The sequence below is a fragment of the Apaloderma vittatum genome, unplaced genomic scaffold (genome assembly GCF_000703405.1).
Source record: "Apaloderma vittatum isolate BGI_N311 unplaced genomic scaffold, ASM70340v1 scaffold20431, whole genome shotgun sequence".
Lineage (NCBI taxonomy): Eukaryota > Metazoa > Chordata > Aves > Trogoniformes > Trogonidae > Apaloderma > Apaloderma vittatum.
This window is the reverse complement of record NW_009701030.1, coordinates 34874-52351: the sequence shown is the minus strand read 5'-3', so window position 1 is coordinate 52351 and position 17478 is coordinate 34874. Positions and strand designations below refer to the sequence as shown.

Sequence of the window (17478 nt, the reverse complement as noted above, 5' to 3'; positions counted from 1 at the left end):
TCAGAGAGTTGGGGCTGTTAAGCCTGGAGAGGAGAAGGCTCCGGGGAGGCCTTACAGCGGCCGTCTAGGGATCGTACGGGAGCGCTGGGGAGAGCCTGTTTACAAGGATGTGTAGCGGAGGAGTCAGAGGCAATGGTACTAAACTAGAACAGGGTAGATTTAAATTGGGCATTAAGAGGAAGCTCTGTACTGTGAGGGTGGTGAGGCACTGGAACAGGTTGCCCCGAGAAGCTGTGGATTCCCCCTCCCTGGAAGCGTTCAGGGACAGGTTGGACGGGCCTTTGAGCAACCTGGTCTGGTGGGAGGTGTCCCTCTAGTGGGAGGTGTCCCTGCCCATGGCAGGGGGGTTGGAACGAGATGGTCTTTAAGGACCCTTCCAACCCAAACCATTCCGCGGTTATATGACCATTCTATGATTTAATTATTCTGGCGTCAGACATTTTTCAGCATAGAAGGCAGAGGGCAGTTGGAAGGCTGCCCTGTGAACTGAAACTTGCACAGCAAGTTCTGTTTCATGTATAATTGGTAACTCTAAGCTAAATTGAATACACACGGAATTTTAACTTGTTCAGCACTCAAGCCCTCCCGGCCAGCTGGCAAAGTAGGATTTTCAGCTGAAGTTTGTTTTCTACAAAGTATTAAGTAATAACAAACTAAAAAAACCCAACCAACCACCTACCCTGGATATTACCAGAGTATTGCAGACAAGGCCTCCTGACATTCTTGATAATTTATCCTATCTTTACTGTCCGGTGCACTCACTTTAGGATCCCAAAGCTGATTATTTCCTTGCTGGAAAACAGTAGAACAACAAAGTTCTTTTTCGTGTAAGTTGCAACTCTTTTTACAAGAGTATTTACACTAATCTTTATTTTTTTATAGTTGTTCAAAAAACCACTGCATTGTTGTATTCAGAAATTTTTAAGTTAAAGGACTTTTTATTGAATTTTCAGAGGAAATTTTAAAATAAAAGCTTAGAAGACAAGATTCTCCTTGCTGCTGAAGTCAAAAAATTGTAAGCAAGATCTTGAAGTGCAGTGTAACATCAAAGTAGTTTTGTTCTTAGAACAAGCTGAAAGCTCCTCTTGTTTTGCAAGAGTTAGAATGATTGTGAGTGGGTTTTTTATTTAATGTGGGGAAAACTATATAACTGAATCACTTTGGCAGGCCAATTAGTGTTTATACCTGTTGCTTTTATGTTAATTGTAGTATTCTATTTTAGTAGCAAGTTTATGTGAATTAAGGAAAATCATAAGGGCTTGCGGAGATCGGGGATTTAATTGATGTAAAAATGTGTCCTGATTTGATAAACCAAATATGCTAAGATAACCCTGAAAAAAAATATGGTTTTTTATCTTTAAATAGCCGCTTTGATCCAGAAAAGCATTCAGTTTTCTGATATGATCTGACACTTCCTTTTTCCCTGTGCAGAATCTTTTAACTAAAATACTGAATATCCATTTAAAATGACAAAAAAAATACAGCTGTAATAATATCCTGGATTTTTTCATGTATTTGGATCTTTTCTGCTTGCAAAAGATATTTTAATAATGAGCTGTGGAAATGATTTTGTGGAAACTCTTAAGAAAATTGGATATCCAAAAGCTGATGAGCTTAATGGAGAAGATTTTGACTGGCTGTTTGATTCTTTGGAAGACAAATCGTTTCTGGAGTGGTTTTGTGGAAATGTAAATGAGCAGCATGTGGTATCTGAAAAAGAGCTGCAAGATTTTGATAATCTTCTTGAGTCTGGTAAACCCATTTTGGAAGGAAATGCACTGGATGAAGTCCTTAAAACCTTGAAGCCCATGGATTTGAAGAACAGTAGCCAAGAGGAGGAGGAGGAAGAAGAGGAAGAACTGAAGGAATTGGAAGATGAGCTTCAAACTCTTCAGAGCTTAAAAGAACTTCAAATTTATCGTCGTAATAAGCTTGAGATGATGGTTTCTGTGAACAGCCATACATTACAAACATTAAAAAGCAAAGAGGGAGAAGCACATAAAGATTTGAAAGAAGGACTGAAAGTGTTTACTGCAGCAAATAATAAGCTTAATAATGAACTGCTGTCTCTTTTGGATGCAGCTAAGAAATTTGCCTCTTTCTTCACTGCTTCAGATTCGGACGAAGCGTCAGATCTACATCCAGTGTTTTTTTCCCAACTTTCTTTGGACAGGTATTTGTCTCAGGAAGAGCAATGCACTGCAGCACTTACCTCGTACATGAAAACCCATTTTTATCAAGGTATGTCTGAGTGGATTGAAAATTCAAATGAAGGCAGCTTTCAGCTTGCAGACATAAGCAAAGAAGTCACTTGTGATGAGACTGATAAAGTTTCTGAAGAGAGTCAAGAGGTAGCCAGGCTCCAGACAGCATATATTTGTGCTCAGCATCAGCTTATTCAGATGCAAGCTAAAGAAGAGAGCATGCATTCAGCTATAAAATGTGCAGAGAGCATGCTGCAGTCCTTAAACAACAAGGTAAGCTGCAAAAGGTGATACAAGGTAGTGCAGTTTTAAACAGGCAGGCGTGTTCATGAATTCCAGTAAAAGTAGTTTCTGTGTTACTATTTTTACATAGTGAAATTGCACTTTATGAAGTTTTAGTCTTGCTCACAAAGCTTCTCTGGTGAAATAGCTCCAGTTTCTATAGTTAGAAATTCTTCAGTGTGGTAGAGTACCTTTAATTCTACTTTCAGAATTACTACTTTGGAAAACCTGGAATTTAGTAATACCTTTCTAGTTTAGTTTGACATTTCAAATTGTAACTGATTCTTGTTTTTTTTTTATACAACAAACAAAAGCTTGCCTTTGGTTGGAACATTTTAGTATTGAGGAGCTAATATGATAAATGTATTCCTGTTTATGTTCTGTAGGATAAACTTAAGAAGTTCTAGTCACTGACTGTTTTGAAACTTGAGTATTTGTACCCAATAAATGAATCTTATTGTTGAAGTCCCAGAAATCTCAGTGAATGATGGGCAGATATGGCTACTGGAACTTAAAAATGTGAAGAAATCCTAACAGAAGGAAAAATACTAGCTTGTACCAGTCATGGACTAACTTGTGTCATCATTTCAGTTTGTATATTTTCATTTAGGGATGACTAGTGTATAGGACTTGATTAGAGTAATTTGAAAAAGATTAATTCTGATAGCAGTGTTTGTAGTCATCTGACTGAATATAAAAACTTATGTTTGCATGTGAGATTTCAGTTACAAATTCTTGAAATCTGGGTGTTAAGTAAAATAAAGCTCTTCTATATTTTTTTTACACAATCAACCATTTCGTGACCCTGCAATATAATGAAGGTACTATTTATTGACATATGTTTATTTGATATCTACTTTTTAAATCTGTATTTGCCTTGTGTTGTAAAGTTCTGTAAAACTACTTGTGGTATTTTCATTTAATTTTATAGATTCAAAAGATGCAGCGATTTCAATGTAACAAGTACATGAATCTTGTGAACTGAGGAAGTGTGTTAGGGAAGTGGCGTGGAAAGAACAGTAAAGAAATGAATTTTTTTTTTATTTTATGCAGGACATTGGAAAACAAGAGAACCTTGATGCCAAAATATCTAGTTTAACTGATACAATTTCAACAGTTAAAGAAGATATAGCTCAGTTAAATAATGAAGAGCTGCTTCCTCTTCTGAAAAAGAATGCTCGACTTTTAAGCACACCAGTGGTGGAAGCATACTTGGATCATCAGATTGCTCAGCAGGACTATTATGCTTCAAGACAAGATGAAGTATGCAGGCATTTGATAAGACAGAAAGCATCATTTGAACTGATTGAGCTAGCGTATGAAATGGAGTTGAGGAAACATAAGGAGATCTGCTGTCAGCTTGAGAACTTGGTAGAATCTATGAAACAGAGCAGCACCGAGTTACAACAGAGACTGCAGGTGATAACTGAGCAAACTCAACATGCAAAGCCAAGAAAGGTTATTAGTTCAAAGGACAGTTTCTCTTGCAGGTGAGCGTTATATTGAACTTTGACTTAATTTTAAGTAGTATTGGGGAGATTAAGGCTTAGGTGAGCAAAGAGTTTTTACCTGCCAAGTTCTTGGTTACTTACTATAGCAAATTAGTGTTTTGAATTCCCCAGAACTGAAGCTGTCAAAATATGAGGCTTGCCTCTTGCTTATCCTTTGAAATTATTTTCAGGTTTACCTGAGGAAAAACTATTCAATTATCAGTCTTGTAATATTACTGAAGCATTCCCAAGCAATATTCAGATTATAATGAATGTCTAAAGTCAAAGCTGCCTTATATGGTGTCCTGATTTAGGACCTCTTGAAATAAAGTTATTCTAGAACTATAGATCACTAACAGTGATTTCCTACTTCACATGCCTGGCCTCATCAGCTTAGCCTGCAAAAAACCCCATGTGATAACGGAGAGGAACAACTTCAATACATGTAATGTGTTCAGCTTATTTCTACTGCTTGATTTGCCATCTGGCTTCAGTGTCCCGTCACCCACGTAGGAGTCTGGTTTTTCACCATGTAATTACATCTCGTAGCTCAGGTGATACAGTAGGAATGTGTGCTGTGTTGCCATTATTTCAAGACTCAACCTTTTGATGAAGTGTATTAATGTCAGGCTTGTCCTTCTTTAAAGTGATGCGTTAAGTGTGGGTTTTTTTAAAGTAGCTATGAAATGATAGCTGAGTATGGTCTTTGCACAGTGTATAACTGCAAGAATTTAGGCAGCACTAGTTTTGTTTCCATTGTGTGTTTGCATTGGCAACTTGGAGCATTTTGCTCGGGTTTTTTACGAAGTCTCCAAATAACTGAATGTTGTCTGGCTACTTTTTCACTTTTTTTTTTTTTTACTTTTTTTTTTCCCCTCCTAAAAAGGGAAGAGAAGTTGAAGACATTAAAGCTCTAAAAGGTTCCTAATCAGAAGATGCTTGAAAGAAACCTATTTACTTTTGAAATACAGCTCCTGCACTTACTAGAGCCAATCTGAGTCTATATTGGGTCTCAACTCCTAAAGATTTTAATATGCAGAGGTGGTAGTAGCAACTGAGCAAAATTACCTGTAATTGTATCAGGCTATTCCTGATGCACTATAAGGGCACAGTCTGGTATAGCAAATATTGCTATCTTTTGCATGACTTTTAACTAATTGGAGAATTTCTAAGCAGTCTCTCCATAGATAGAAAATGGAAAATGCACCAGTAAGCTTGATAATGTTATAAAGATTGCTCTTATTTCTTATTGGCTGTTGAAGTCTGCTGTTTTTCAGCACTCCAAAAAGTCGTATCTTCCTTTGTTGTCCTTGAAGTGTTGGAAAATAGTTAACAAAAGCACAGTCAACTGATTTTTTCATTCATTGTGTGGTTACTTATTGTTACTTCAGTCTTCCATTGCTGTTAATTTAATATTGAAATATTTTTGAGTGCTATTAATCATGTACTAACTATATATAGACAGAATCATGAAATTAGTGTGAGATACAACAGTGTATAAGAGTACTCTGAGCAGTACTGTCAGGAGTGCTTAGGAAACTTAAAAATGCTTGTGTGTCTAACTTGTTACAGGCTGTATGAGCTTCTGGAAGGAGAAAATAAAAAACCACAGTTGTTTAAAACATACGAAAGCCTGGAGGAGATGGCTCAGAAGTTAAAGCAGGACTGTGCTAGAGTACAAGATCAGATAGCAGCGACTTCTCAAGAACAGTGTCTACATTTGTCCAAGCTGAAGAGTGGTGTAGATACCCTTCATGATGCTCTCTATCATGGAGGAAATCAGATACAACTCAGTAGTCGGGTGAGCTCTTATCTAGTTATTAAAATTATTATTAATGTGTTTCCTGCTCTTTTACTGAGAAAAAAATGTACTATGAAGGTTGTAGACACACAAACTGACTCCCACATGTCAGTAACAAGTTTATTAGCATAATGATGATGGGCACAGTATTTACATTGTTCTTAGCAAATGTTGGATTCTGTAAATGTTGGCAAGTAACTTTTTGTTTCTGAGCAAATTGTTGCCTTTGACTCAATATCTTTCAGAGGCATGTGCAGTTCTGTATTACTAGTAAGTTCATGGTAGGGAAATATGTGGTCTGGATATACTGTCACTGAAATATTTAAATAATTTATTTCATATGGGCTTTTTTGCCCCCCCTATTACATGTAACATCTGAATAGGACAGCTGGCCCCTTAAAAAGCCTGACCATGGGTGGCTCTTTTGGACAAAAGAATATAAAATTTTTGAAGGACAGTTGTAGTAGGACAGTCCTGCTACAGAGCTCCCAGATGTTGGGATTTGAGTGTCTTATAAATAGAAATAAGGGTTGTTAGATGCAAGTTGTTATGGTTTTCTAAATAATAGATATCTCAAAACTGGGGAAAAAAAAGTCTTCTGTTGCATAATTCTTCCTTGGTTAAATACATCAAAATATATTTAACACTTCCATCTGTCAAGTGAATTTGAAACATATAAACCAACTTTTATTAAAAAGAAATGCTGTAATTGGAACAATGTATATTTGGAGATTACATATTATTAAATCAACTAAATACGTTTCTGTTGATTCAAGTTAAATCTTAAAACATAGCGAAGTCTCTTTATTATTACTGTTTATCAAGAAAAGTATTTCATAGAATCGTAGAATCATTCCTTTAATAAGGAAATAATGTTTAAGTAGATGACTAACCTGCTTATACTGAACTGTCATGACGGTTGGGAAAATTGTAACTAATAATTTCAGAATTAAATTGGTTTTGTTGTGTTTTTTTTTTCTTGTTCAACTTTGAGATTTGACTAGCTATGATGACTTATAATTGATTGAAAATGTCATTCAACTGTCTATGTAATTGAGGGCCAGATATTTACTGTCTTAAGTCATCTGGTTTAGTAAACAAGTAGAAATTATATTTCCATAGTTTGATAAAAGTACCATTAGAGGGAGCTCAAAAATTATGTATATTAGAGTCCTTTATTGCCTGTGTTTCTATTCTTTCTGATGACTTTTCGCTTATAAACAAAAGTTTTGTATTTCTAGTTCACCTAGTGTATTAACAATATAAAATTAATATTTTTTTGTCTCTTTTTTAAGGAACTTACTGAGCAGTTTCATCAGCTAGAAGCTGACTTAAATAAACTAAATCAACTCCTTATGGATCTGATTGCTGACCTGAAGTCAAAGAGAAACTTTTTAGAGTCCAATAAACTGCATCAGGTGGAAAGAAACTTGTATGCATATTTTTTCAATGATGAAGACCACTTGAAGGAGATGGTGGAGAAGCTCGAGCAGCAGTCTGAGGCTAAAACCAGTGGCTTGGAAGATTAGAATTTCACCGGTGGAGTTATTAATGTTTTAAACTTCTTCATACTCTTAAGAAAGGAAAGCATGTTCATGTAAACTCTCTACAAGTTTATGAGTTGATAAGTATTAGCTTATCAAGGCTAACATTTATCTGCTGTTGCAATGTATGTTTAACTGCAATGATTACCAAGTTTGGATTGTGTCCTGCTTTTTGGCTTTGGCATCTGCCTGCCAATAAAAAAATCTAGTTTGTCAAAGTTTTTTGATATGAAGTAATGCATTTCTTATTTGAATGAGTTGCATTCAGGCCGCTCTTCTGCTAGCCTGTACGTTAATTTCCACTGCACGCAACATAGTAGAAAAAGGAACACTTCATACCGTTAGGACAAGTTTTCTTGCATGCTAAGAACTTTTGATACATGAACTGAAAAATAAATGTAGAGAAGGCATTCTGGATTTTGGAACACGAATGTAATATGCTCATTCTGAAGAGGAGAGTTCTCTGAGGCACATATTCCACGATTGTTTCCGTTACAGTTCTAAGAAGATGTAGTTTTGTTAAAATGTGTTGGAATATGCACCAGGATCTGTTTCAAGTACCAAGACCATCTGTTTTAAGATCATTCCTATATCTCTTAATTTAACTTAACAGCTCATCTTCTCCATTGAAACCTGTCAATGCTTTTACTGGGCTCTTCAAGACAGAGAATTTCGGATTTACCTTTTGGACTTGTGGCTTTGCTCTATGATTCGTAATGATAGGTGTTTCTATTCAGAGTCCTGATGTTTTCATACTTTGCTTTCATGTGCATTGTTAGACTATTTATCAGGTTTTTTTATATAGCTTTCTAGTATACCACTGGAAATAAAGAGGCTTTTATAGTGTGATAACTTCCAGTCTTTTTGTATTTTGATGGGCTCATCTGTGCTTGCTTTCAAGCATTGTATGTATTGATGAAGGTTAGTAAATTAACTTTTAACTTCAGTAACAGTGTTAAACTATTTTGATGACAGACTTAATTTTTATGTAAGTATAACTTATTAAATCTTTTAATTTTTTTACTGATTGGATGTCTTTTATATCTGGATTTCATGTTGCTTAACTCTACACATTGTCTTTATTATTAAACGCCAATCACTAATTCAGTTCTTTGTTGTCAATATTTGTGGTGAATGTGTATGTTGGTTTTAGGCCTAATCTCATGCATAGTGTCTTGTTTATATTTAGTCTGCTCGGTTCTCATTTTGATCTGTCCCTGAGGCTGTAAAGACAAATCATCAGTATGGACACAGTTCTTTCTAATTTTCTAAGGACTCTCCCAAGTATTTTGTTTGTATCCTAGAGTATGGCCATAGGTCAACTGGAAAAGCAACTGCTTTTTGGAAAAGAGTAAAATCTAGAATATCAGTAGCTGCAGTCAAAGCTTGTAGAGACAAAATCTGTTTCTCAAATTGACAAACTATAGTAACTAAACTTAATATTTAATAGTACTTGAGTACATCAATTGAAATGGTCTTTTATCGTAAGTATTTTCTGAAACAGTGGCTCTAACATTTATATATCATGATAGTAATATTTGTTTCTTTTGTCTTGTGTTGGCTCTTGGGACAGTTACTTGAAAGTTGTTTTTTTTCTTGATAAGATCTGAGCATCAATAACAGCAAATGTATGCATATGCTAGATATAGACTAGTTTAACTACGTTGAGGAGGGGGAAAGTATCTTGGGTATAAATGATAATTCTTGTTTTATTCATCAGGTTATTTTTGTTAGAAGTTAGCTGTACCTTAATAGGGCTGCCTAATTTTTTATTGGTGTATTAAAACACTATTTCAGAGAAGTTTCAGTTACTGTTTTTTGTAAATGGTTGCAATTCACTGATTTTTACAAACTGATAGGCATGTCAGGGAGGAAATGTTATTTTCTATAGAGGAGAACGACCACGTTCACTATATTTTTGTCTTTAATTTCAACATAATATTAGTGCAGATTGTTCTGTGGCCCTGATGTCATGCGTAATGTGTTCTGTGTTTAGGTCTAGTCTTAAAAATGGAGCAGTGCACATCATACATAGGATGTGAGACTTCTACAGTGCCTTTGTCTGATATCGCTCAGAGAATTATGGCAGCTTTGCAGTCTTTTCCTGTAGGAGAAATTCAGACTAGCAGAAAGGATAACCAGAGTGAGTAAATCTTTAGCCTGTTTAAGTGTTTATATTTTCAATTGAAAAACTGCAACAAATGAAACAGTATCAAACCTCTAGTCCCCGTTTAGAGAAAAAAAGAAAAAAAAGGTTTAGGTTTCCAGGTTTAGGAGAAGAGTTAAGCTGTAAATCTGATACTTGCTGGGACTCTTCTAATTTGTCCTGGTTTGAGTTATGTGGATGCAAGGAACTAGGATGTTGCCAGTACCCTCAGTTGTGTTGTGTTGGTTTTTTTTCTTCCCATTCCTGATATGTGGTATAGAAGTATATGAGAATTTCAAACAATTAACTAATACTGTAAATTAAATATATATGTTAACTTGACTCCGGACTAGATATTTAAAGATCACAAGAGCTCGCCAGAAGGCCTCTGAACTCTCTAGTCTCGTGTCTGTCCTTTAAACATACTTTTGTTAGCAACTCACTCCTTGTGAAATTCTAGGAGGACGAGTGAACCGAATTCCCAGTGGTAGAGCACGTTAAGTAATGTTAAAGTGCCTCAGCAGATCTTTGACTGTTGAGAAAATCTTACTTGGAGTCTCCTGAGTACTAGGGAGGTTTTGCAAGGCAGAATTTTTATTCTCAGTTCTGCACCTTTCATAGTCTGCCAGTCTTGTAGCTCTTGAAAGAAGTAAATAGGCAGAGTTTTTACTTAATTGCAGTTGTCTGTTTTCTCTTGAGAACTAGATCCTGGAACATCCTAGAGGTTTAAATCTAGCATTTGTTCTTGTGTACATGGTGTTTGTTGCAGCCTCAGTTTTATGTAAATAATAGATCAGGCTCTTCTCTCAGTAGATCAGTGGAAACTGATGATGCAGCACTGAAAAGGGTAGTAGTTTGTTGCTATGTAAATCAGTGATACACACTTGAAGAAATATCGATTCATTTAAAAATGGTATATTTGGACCAAAATCCAGGTTATGTTAGGGAAAATTAGATCTCTTTTCTGCCTCAGTTGATTTGCCATTCTACTTCTTTTCCTTAATTTTCCTGTGTAGTATTTTTTGTCTTAGACTGGGGAGCTCTACTGTGCAACATCTATGTCATGTTATGTTGTATGCTCTTGATGGTTCACTCACTGTCAAGCTGTAAAATTACAGATTCCTTTTTTTTAAAAAAAAAAACACCACCGTGAAAGTGTCTGGTACCTCTAGCCAAATGAGCTTTTCTGTCTTTGTAGTGCTGCTAAATCCTTATTCATTGGAGGGTTGAAAGAACAGTCCAAGCATTTAGCAGTGGCAGGGTCACATGGCTGATTTTGTTGCTCTTATTTTTCATGTAGTAATTACAATTGTTTTTACTGTACAGGCTTAAGAACAGATTTATTTGAATTACTTTTAAGAAATTACCTGATGTCATGCGTATGTATAGCTTTAGCTCATCAACATGGATCTGGAGAGAACAAAAGTTTACATTGCTTAAAAAAACTGAAACCTGTCATGTTGTTCTTTTTCAAGACACATTTAACTGTAATTAATTGGTAAATCTTTCAAAGTTAAATTCTACTTACTGGAAAAACTCCGTCTTTAGAAGGTAAATATTGGATTCAAGTAGTACAAATGTCAGCAAAGTGGAACTAGTGGGTGAAATTCTGTGATTTATCTTGTCAGTCCAGCTTGTAATCGTTTCTTCTAGCCTTAAGGAGTTTGAAGGCAAGACTGGGTTTCTACTGCCATCTGGCGATGCTTTTTCATAAACCAGAAAGCTGAGGTTGAGTAGCGACTTTTGATACCTGTCGTCCTGTATTCTGTGCTGAAGGAGAGAAATGTAAACATCTTGTCTGGAGGGTGAATTTGTCAAGAAAAAGTATCCAGCTGTGAAGCAGTTAGAAGTGCTGAATGTAAACTCAGTTAATATTCTTAAATTACAATTTTATCGTTGTAAGAAGTATCAGGAAACCAAGCATAAGATAAAGCTACAAATACAACTATGCTATATTCGTTATTCTAACAGCTTGGGTTAGTAGTCTGAGCTGGAGATGAATAGCTGATTATACACATACACCAACATGAACCTGCATGTAATACTAAGCCAGTTAGTCTTTGAAAATGCTTCGGGGTTGTTTTTTTTTCCCTGCTATTGTAAGTACAGGGTCCTGATTTCCAAGACAAATACTTTTTTGAAACAGTTTCAGTAAATAGAAATAGATCACTTTATGCTTTGTTTGACATTAGTCATCATCACATTACATTCAGAAAGTGTCTTGTAGCTGATAGCACAAATTCCGTGGTTGAAAATGGCAGCGAAGAGTTGTACTTGGTACGGACCAGAAATCAGAAGGGAACTAAATGTATATCTTGCCCATGAGGTGTCTTTAGCTGAGCAGTAAAATAATCTAGAGATAAAGGAACCCTAATTGATTGTAAGCTCTAGAGAGACCCACACTTCCGTGGAGTTCTCTTTATCCCTGTTCCTCTGTCGTTACCTACTGAGCTTGTAATTGCTGCTAGGCCGTTGCCCCTTGTTATTTTATTCCAGTCTTCACTTGCCTCTCCTCTTCTTTGGTTTACTGGGCAGTGTTGAGGGTGGAAAAGAGAAAGTGCATCTTACCTGTTTGGTTTAGCATGGCATGGAGTCCTGAGGTGCATTTACAAAGCCTTCCTTAAACTACAGCATCTGTCCGCTTTCAGAGCAGTAGGCGAGGTGATGGCCTCAGGCAAACAGCTGTGCTGTGGCACAGGGCTCTGTGTCAGGCCCTGCACTTACTGTTACGGAAGAGTCATGGAAGACCCTCCTGACAAGTTTGTGATGTTCAGACTGGACCCCCTGGCTTTTTAAACTTCCTCGTGGAGAGGAGTTTAAGTGTGGCTGGATCCAGTCTTAGCCCCCAACTGTAAAGAAGAGTTCGGACCTTCAGTTTTGCCAAAGAGTTGGCTTATTTCAGATCAAGCTGGAACCATCTGAAAGGGACCCCAAACAAGGAAATCCCTGGGAAATAGCCTTACAATCCAAGTTCCCCTCCCCTTAAAAAATGGCCTGGTCCAGTAGGAATATTTGGGTCTGGGGTCTTCTTGTTCCTAATTGGATCCTTTCTCTTACTCCAGGGGGGCGTTCTTTTCTTTATCTTGAGGATGCAGCACCTACTGATCTTGCCTTTCTCAATTAGGTTTGGTTTCCAGGCCTTTCTTCAGCCTAAGCTAATCGGTACTTAGGTGAAATCCACAGTCTGGGCCTAAGGCTTCAGTAAATCTGACTAAATCATGCTAAACAATGTCACTCATAAGACAAAACAAATTGTTATTCATCATAATTTTAAGCAATCTCACAATTAATATTCTACAGATAATCTATTTTAATTTTCAGCACTTAGAGCTACCCTGCTTCTTGGGGTGCTGGTCATTACCTTACCCTTCATCAGTTTGATAGTTCTGAATTCTCCTTGCTGTCTGGTTTCATCTGATCTTGCGACATCTGGTCAGTCACAGGGATGAGCAATGTGAAAAAAATATCCTCTGCAGATCGAGCGTAGTCAGTTCTTGGTGTGGCATGATATGCTAAGGATGAATATGCAAATAGTGCAGAGAACTACTGTGGAATAATACTCCTCAATTCCAAGAAAACAGCTAAAATGTGTGCAGTGTGTCGAGTTTGTTCGTTTTTCTTCTTCCCATGCCTCCAGCTATCCATTGACCAAGATGAGACTTGTTTTCTTGAAAGGAGGAGGTATGCATATTTATGGTATTATAGTAATGCATCTTCTGAATACCATGGAAAATGCTAGTCTGCTTTGTAGCAAATTTTAATTACTTCTTTAACGGAGACAGAGTGTGCTTTTGTGTATTCGTATTTAGGAACCTGCAGGGCCCTTTTAAGCATGAATTATATTAATTTGAGTAAAATGGTTGTAATGGAAAATTTTATTGTGCTTATTTTAGGTTTGGTAAAAGTATCAGTAATGTAACAATCTTTGTAATCTAAGTTAGATGCACTACTTTCAGATTAATTTTTACTATAAAATGTTTCCTTTTTTTTAAGGTATAGAGAAGACAAAGGAAAATAAACTAGATGATAAGGATGCACATCTGAAAAATGAAAAGGCAAGCATATTTTAAGATTGTAGACCACTAAAACCAGTCTTGTTAAAGCAGGTTTGAAGTTGTTGTAGATTGGCTCTTTTATAAACAGCTTTATCACAATATATTGTGTATGCTCACAGTTCAGGTAACTTTTCACTGTCTTGTTTCACAATTGGCATCTATTTACCTATGACAGTCCTGGCCCTGCTTCTGTTACACTTTTTCTAGGAAGTTAGTCTTGTGACAAATTGATTGGAAATAAGTAAGGTTGCTCCATTTAGATAGTTAAGCAGCGTTTAAAAGTGTTCTCAAACCTCTGTCAGTGGACAATCACTAGCACATAATCGTAAGGTGAGCTGATTCATATGAAAATTACTTTCTATTAGGAAGTTCAATTTCTTGTTTAGTCATCTCTCTGCATTTGGTGTGATGTGTGTGTGAGTGAGGGTCAGTGCAAGAATGGGAATGGATAACTGTGGGAGCCCCATCTCTGCTGCGATTGTAAGATCCATTGAGTTGATCGTTAAATTGCAGATACTGCAGATGTACCTGTGTCCCAGCTGCAAATTTCACAGCCTGCCTGACTAACTCTGGTGCATGTTAGACACTTCAGCAAGTCTGTTTTGGTTGCTCAAGATGCAGGAAACTAATTTCTTTTATGGGACAGTTTCCTAAAAATCAAATTGGGTTATAGACATGTAGCTGTGGGTGCACATGGATAGTAGCGGACCCCCTTTTTCTGGTGATGACGTGCTAATTTTGACTGGCTGCATCTAGTGAAATTTTCCTACATCCACATCAATTATGATTTTAGGATCCTTTTTTTGTTTACTTAGAACCTGTTACTTGTACTTTTGCTATAGAGTTGATCCTGTGCAGTATATTCTCAAGGAGTCTAAGTCTTTTTCATCTTTTGACTCCATAGTTCTGAGCTTTGGGAATATGGGCACTGAGTTGAGGAATATTGCAAAGCCAGGGGAAAAAAAATGGCTTTGTCATTGTGTCTTGCTCAGTCAATACAGTCTGAGCGAGATGGACAATGTCCTTTGATCAGTGAAAGCTGTTGTCTTGGGGAATGGATAAGAGCCCTGCACAGCAGTAACTTGTGATTCTTTTGAAGAGAGAAGGCCTTAGGTTTTGGGAAGGGAGTGACAGCACAGATGCTGAAGGAGACTGGTGGTACTACAAGAGCAGAAACAGAGTAATTGTGAGAGGCTTCAGCTACTTTTCAATGTGGTGGGTGAATATTATGCTTATGCATGACACAGACTTAAAAATTAGGAAACAACTGCTTTGTGGAATGGTTAGAGAACTCACAGGATTAATTGATTTTTATTTGATTCTGTGTGAAATCAGATTCTAAATTTTGCTGCTTAAAATGCTGTGACAGGGACTAATCTTTCTGAGGGATTAAAAGATAAGTTGTTACAGGAATGTGTCATTTCAAAAAAGGAAATTTTTTAAAAGGGAAGGAGTTTTTTGAAGAAAATACATGGAATTTTCTCTCCAAGCCCAAAACATTTGTGGATAGTATAAGGATTTATTCAAAACAGAATATTGGAGACTTAAAATGAATACTATAATCCTTCTATGAAAAAGTATGGCTAAGTGACACTATGAAGGAAATTACTAAAAAATGTCATAATGCAAAAAGTTGAACTTACCAGCGTTTTCTGACTCATTTAGGCTAAATGTAAACATGCAATAGATAGTCCAAATAAACTTTGAGAAACAGCTTGCAAATGCATCACTTTTTTCGAAAGCCTCAGGAGCTGAACTCTTGCTAGCTCCTGTAAGACCTGTTGATGCTCAAGGTGTAAGATGAGTATTGAAGGAGGATACAGCTCTGTATATCTCTTGAGTAGTTAACCACACAGTTACCTTGGGGAATCTTGCAAAGGCTGGTGGTTGCCATTCTAGAATCCTTGTTCATGAAATCAAGACAAGGATCTGTCTCAGCTGAAAAGGTTGTAGAAGGATCTAGCAAAATAAACAGGAAGAAAATACTAGAGCTGGTGGCGTGCCAAGAAAATTTCTGCAGGAAATCAAGGGTCAAGTAGAATCATAGCGTTAGCATGCGACTGACTGCTTAAGGCTATTGAATAGCATGTTGCTTTAGAGGGGTTCAGGGACGATCTGTTGTAGGAAAGCTGTTCTGGCCATAGTGGATTAAACAGATTATAATACTTATTCATATACCTGATAATGCTTCTTCACTGCAACTTTCATTTGTGTTTTGTTACATCTTACAACATTGTAAGCTGTTTGAAGAAATGAGTGGAGATCCAGTTGACTCAGCGTACTTGGATTTCCAAAGCAGTCATTATGGTCCTTTGCCAAAAGTTCTTTAATAAACTAAGCTGTCATGAAGAAAATCTCTGAATATTAAAGCTAAAGATGCAAATGAATGGTCTCTTCCCTCTTCAGACAAAGTCTAGTCACTATGAAAGACAGGCTACTGGACTAGATGCATTTTACAGTTGTTAATTTGCCATTTTTAGTGTTTGACTAAGATTAAAAAAAACAGTGATAGTTTTGGATGTAAGCAATATATATCAATAAAATAATCTCTACTGATAAATATTTGAATTTTATGTAATGTGGCTCCCCTAAACTGACCCTGTTTTGTTAGTATCAACTTTTTTTTTATAGAATATCACTTCCTTCAGACCTTATGTACATTAACTCGTATGTTTATTTTTATTTCTCCTAATAAGCTGATTAATTGGGTCACTAAAGAATTTCCATTTTTCTTCAGGAGATTCATGATTATACAATAGCCTTATTAAAAACATCTGCCAGTCCTGAAAAAAGTACTACTGGTCAGATAGTCAGGACTGACAAAGTGCTTTGCTGTCAAGATACCAAAGCAGCAAGCTGTTACCAGGATTTAGACTTGCCAACATGGGGATGTAGAGAAAGAAATCTTTCAGTAGAAGCAGGAAACCTGAAGGATGGGAAAAAGAGTATAGCTACTCCCCTTAAAAGAAAGCAAGATATGCCTGCTTGTTGTTCAGAGAAATCAAGAAGATTACCTGTAGAGACCTCACCTTCTTCACATGAAAGAAAATACAACTGTATTTGTGGACAAACAGAGTCTTCTGAAAATTATCCTTGTGATATCAGGAATTTGGGAGATGAAGAAAAGAGAGAATTGCTTGCAACTATAGAACAGGCCCTGGCTTTTGTAACTACTATGATATTTCAGGATGGTTCTTCGCAGCTCAACTCAGAGCAGGTTAGTGAATAATGTGTTTCATTTAGAGTCAGTTTTGTAGAATCCTTTGAACTTGTGCACGACTGATAAACACAAAACTGTGTTCATTGGGAGCCTAGAATCTGAACCAGTTTAATGTGTTATTGCTTACCAAAATGTAAATGCAAAATGGATGTAAACCTAAATACTTTTGACAAAATTTTATTTTTATTTACCAACTAAATCTTGAAAAAAAGAAACTGCTTGGGCTAAACAAAGTGGGACTGTTTGAATTAGAATATTTTTTTTCCTCTTTTTCTTTCTGTCATTGTGGATTTTTATTTCAAGGTTGAAGCACCTGCATACTCCTCTACTGTGTCAGTGGTATATGCAATAACTCTAGCATATGTAATAGGTTTCATATTGTAAAATATTTGGGAAATTCTCTTTATAGTAAAAAATCTGTCAGAGGAAAAACTGTTGTAATTATACTTAACAGGTCTTAACATCATCAGTAAAAGGAGTAGTTGTGTTAATGAAGAATCAGACTGATCACCCTTGCCCTCCCAGTTACTCTTCAGCTGACTGTACTTGGAATGCTGTTAGTGAAAATGATAAATTAATTTATTTAAAAACTGAATGGTCTTCTCTTTGGGAACAAGAACAACAGGCTCACAAGAAATTTGCTTGGTGAGACTATGTGGGGAAAAAATACTGTTTTGATTTACATATGCTTTTAGCAACAGGTATATTGATTATGTGGCACAAGCTTAATCTCCTT

At 36.4% G+C, this 17478-nt stretch overlaps 2 protein-coding genes across 2 annotated transcripts in view; both read left to right on the top strand.

The window, feature by feature from the left end:
- The first annotated feature begins 1550 nt into the window (after positions 1–1550).
- On the top strand, positions 1551–7306 carry HAUS3 (HAUS augmin-like complex, subunit 3). The gene is made up of 4 exons (XM_009879004.1): positions 1551–2477; positions 3540–3976; positions 5549–5777; positions 7073–7306. The coding sequence occupies exons 1-4, from the start codon at positions 1551–1553 to the stop codon at positions 7304–7306; spliced, it is 1827 nt and encodes a 608-aa protein (XP_009877306.1).
- A 2025-nt stretch (positions 7307–9331) lies between these two features.
- Positions 9332–17478, top strand: part of POLN (polymerase (DNA directed) nu) — a gene marked incomplete at its 3' end in the record, with an annotated part of 41706 nt that continues 33559 nt past the window's right edge. The window contains exons 1-4 of the mRNA XM_009879005.1: positions 9332–9464; positions 13461–13522; positions 16260–16739; positions 17197–17387. Of these exons, the coding sequence (XP_009877307.1) occupies positions 9332–9464; positions 13461–13522; positions 16260–16739; positions 17197–17387 (866 nt within the window). The remainder of the gene's footprint in view (positions 9465–13460; positions 13523–16259; positions 16740–17196; positions 17388–17478) is intronic.

Excerpts from the sequence above, each read along its gene's own strand:
- HAUS3 (XM_009879004.1), top strand. The coding sequence starts at position 1,551 with ATGAGCTGTGGAAATGATTTTGTGGAAACTCTTAAGAAAATTGGATAT. Across the intron at positions 3,977-5,548 it reads AAGGACAGTTTCTCTTGCAG|GCTGTATGAGCTTCTGGAAG; the intron begins GTGAGCGTTATA and ends AACTTGTTACAG. Across the intron at positions 5,778-7,072 it reads AGATACAACTCAGTAGTCGG|GAACTTACTGAGCAGTTTCA; the intron begins GTGAGCTCTTAT and ends CTCTTTTTTAAG.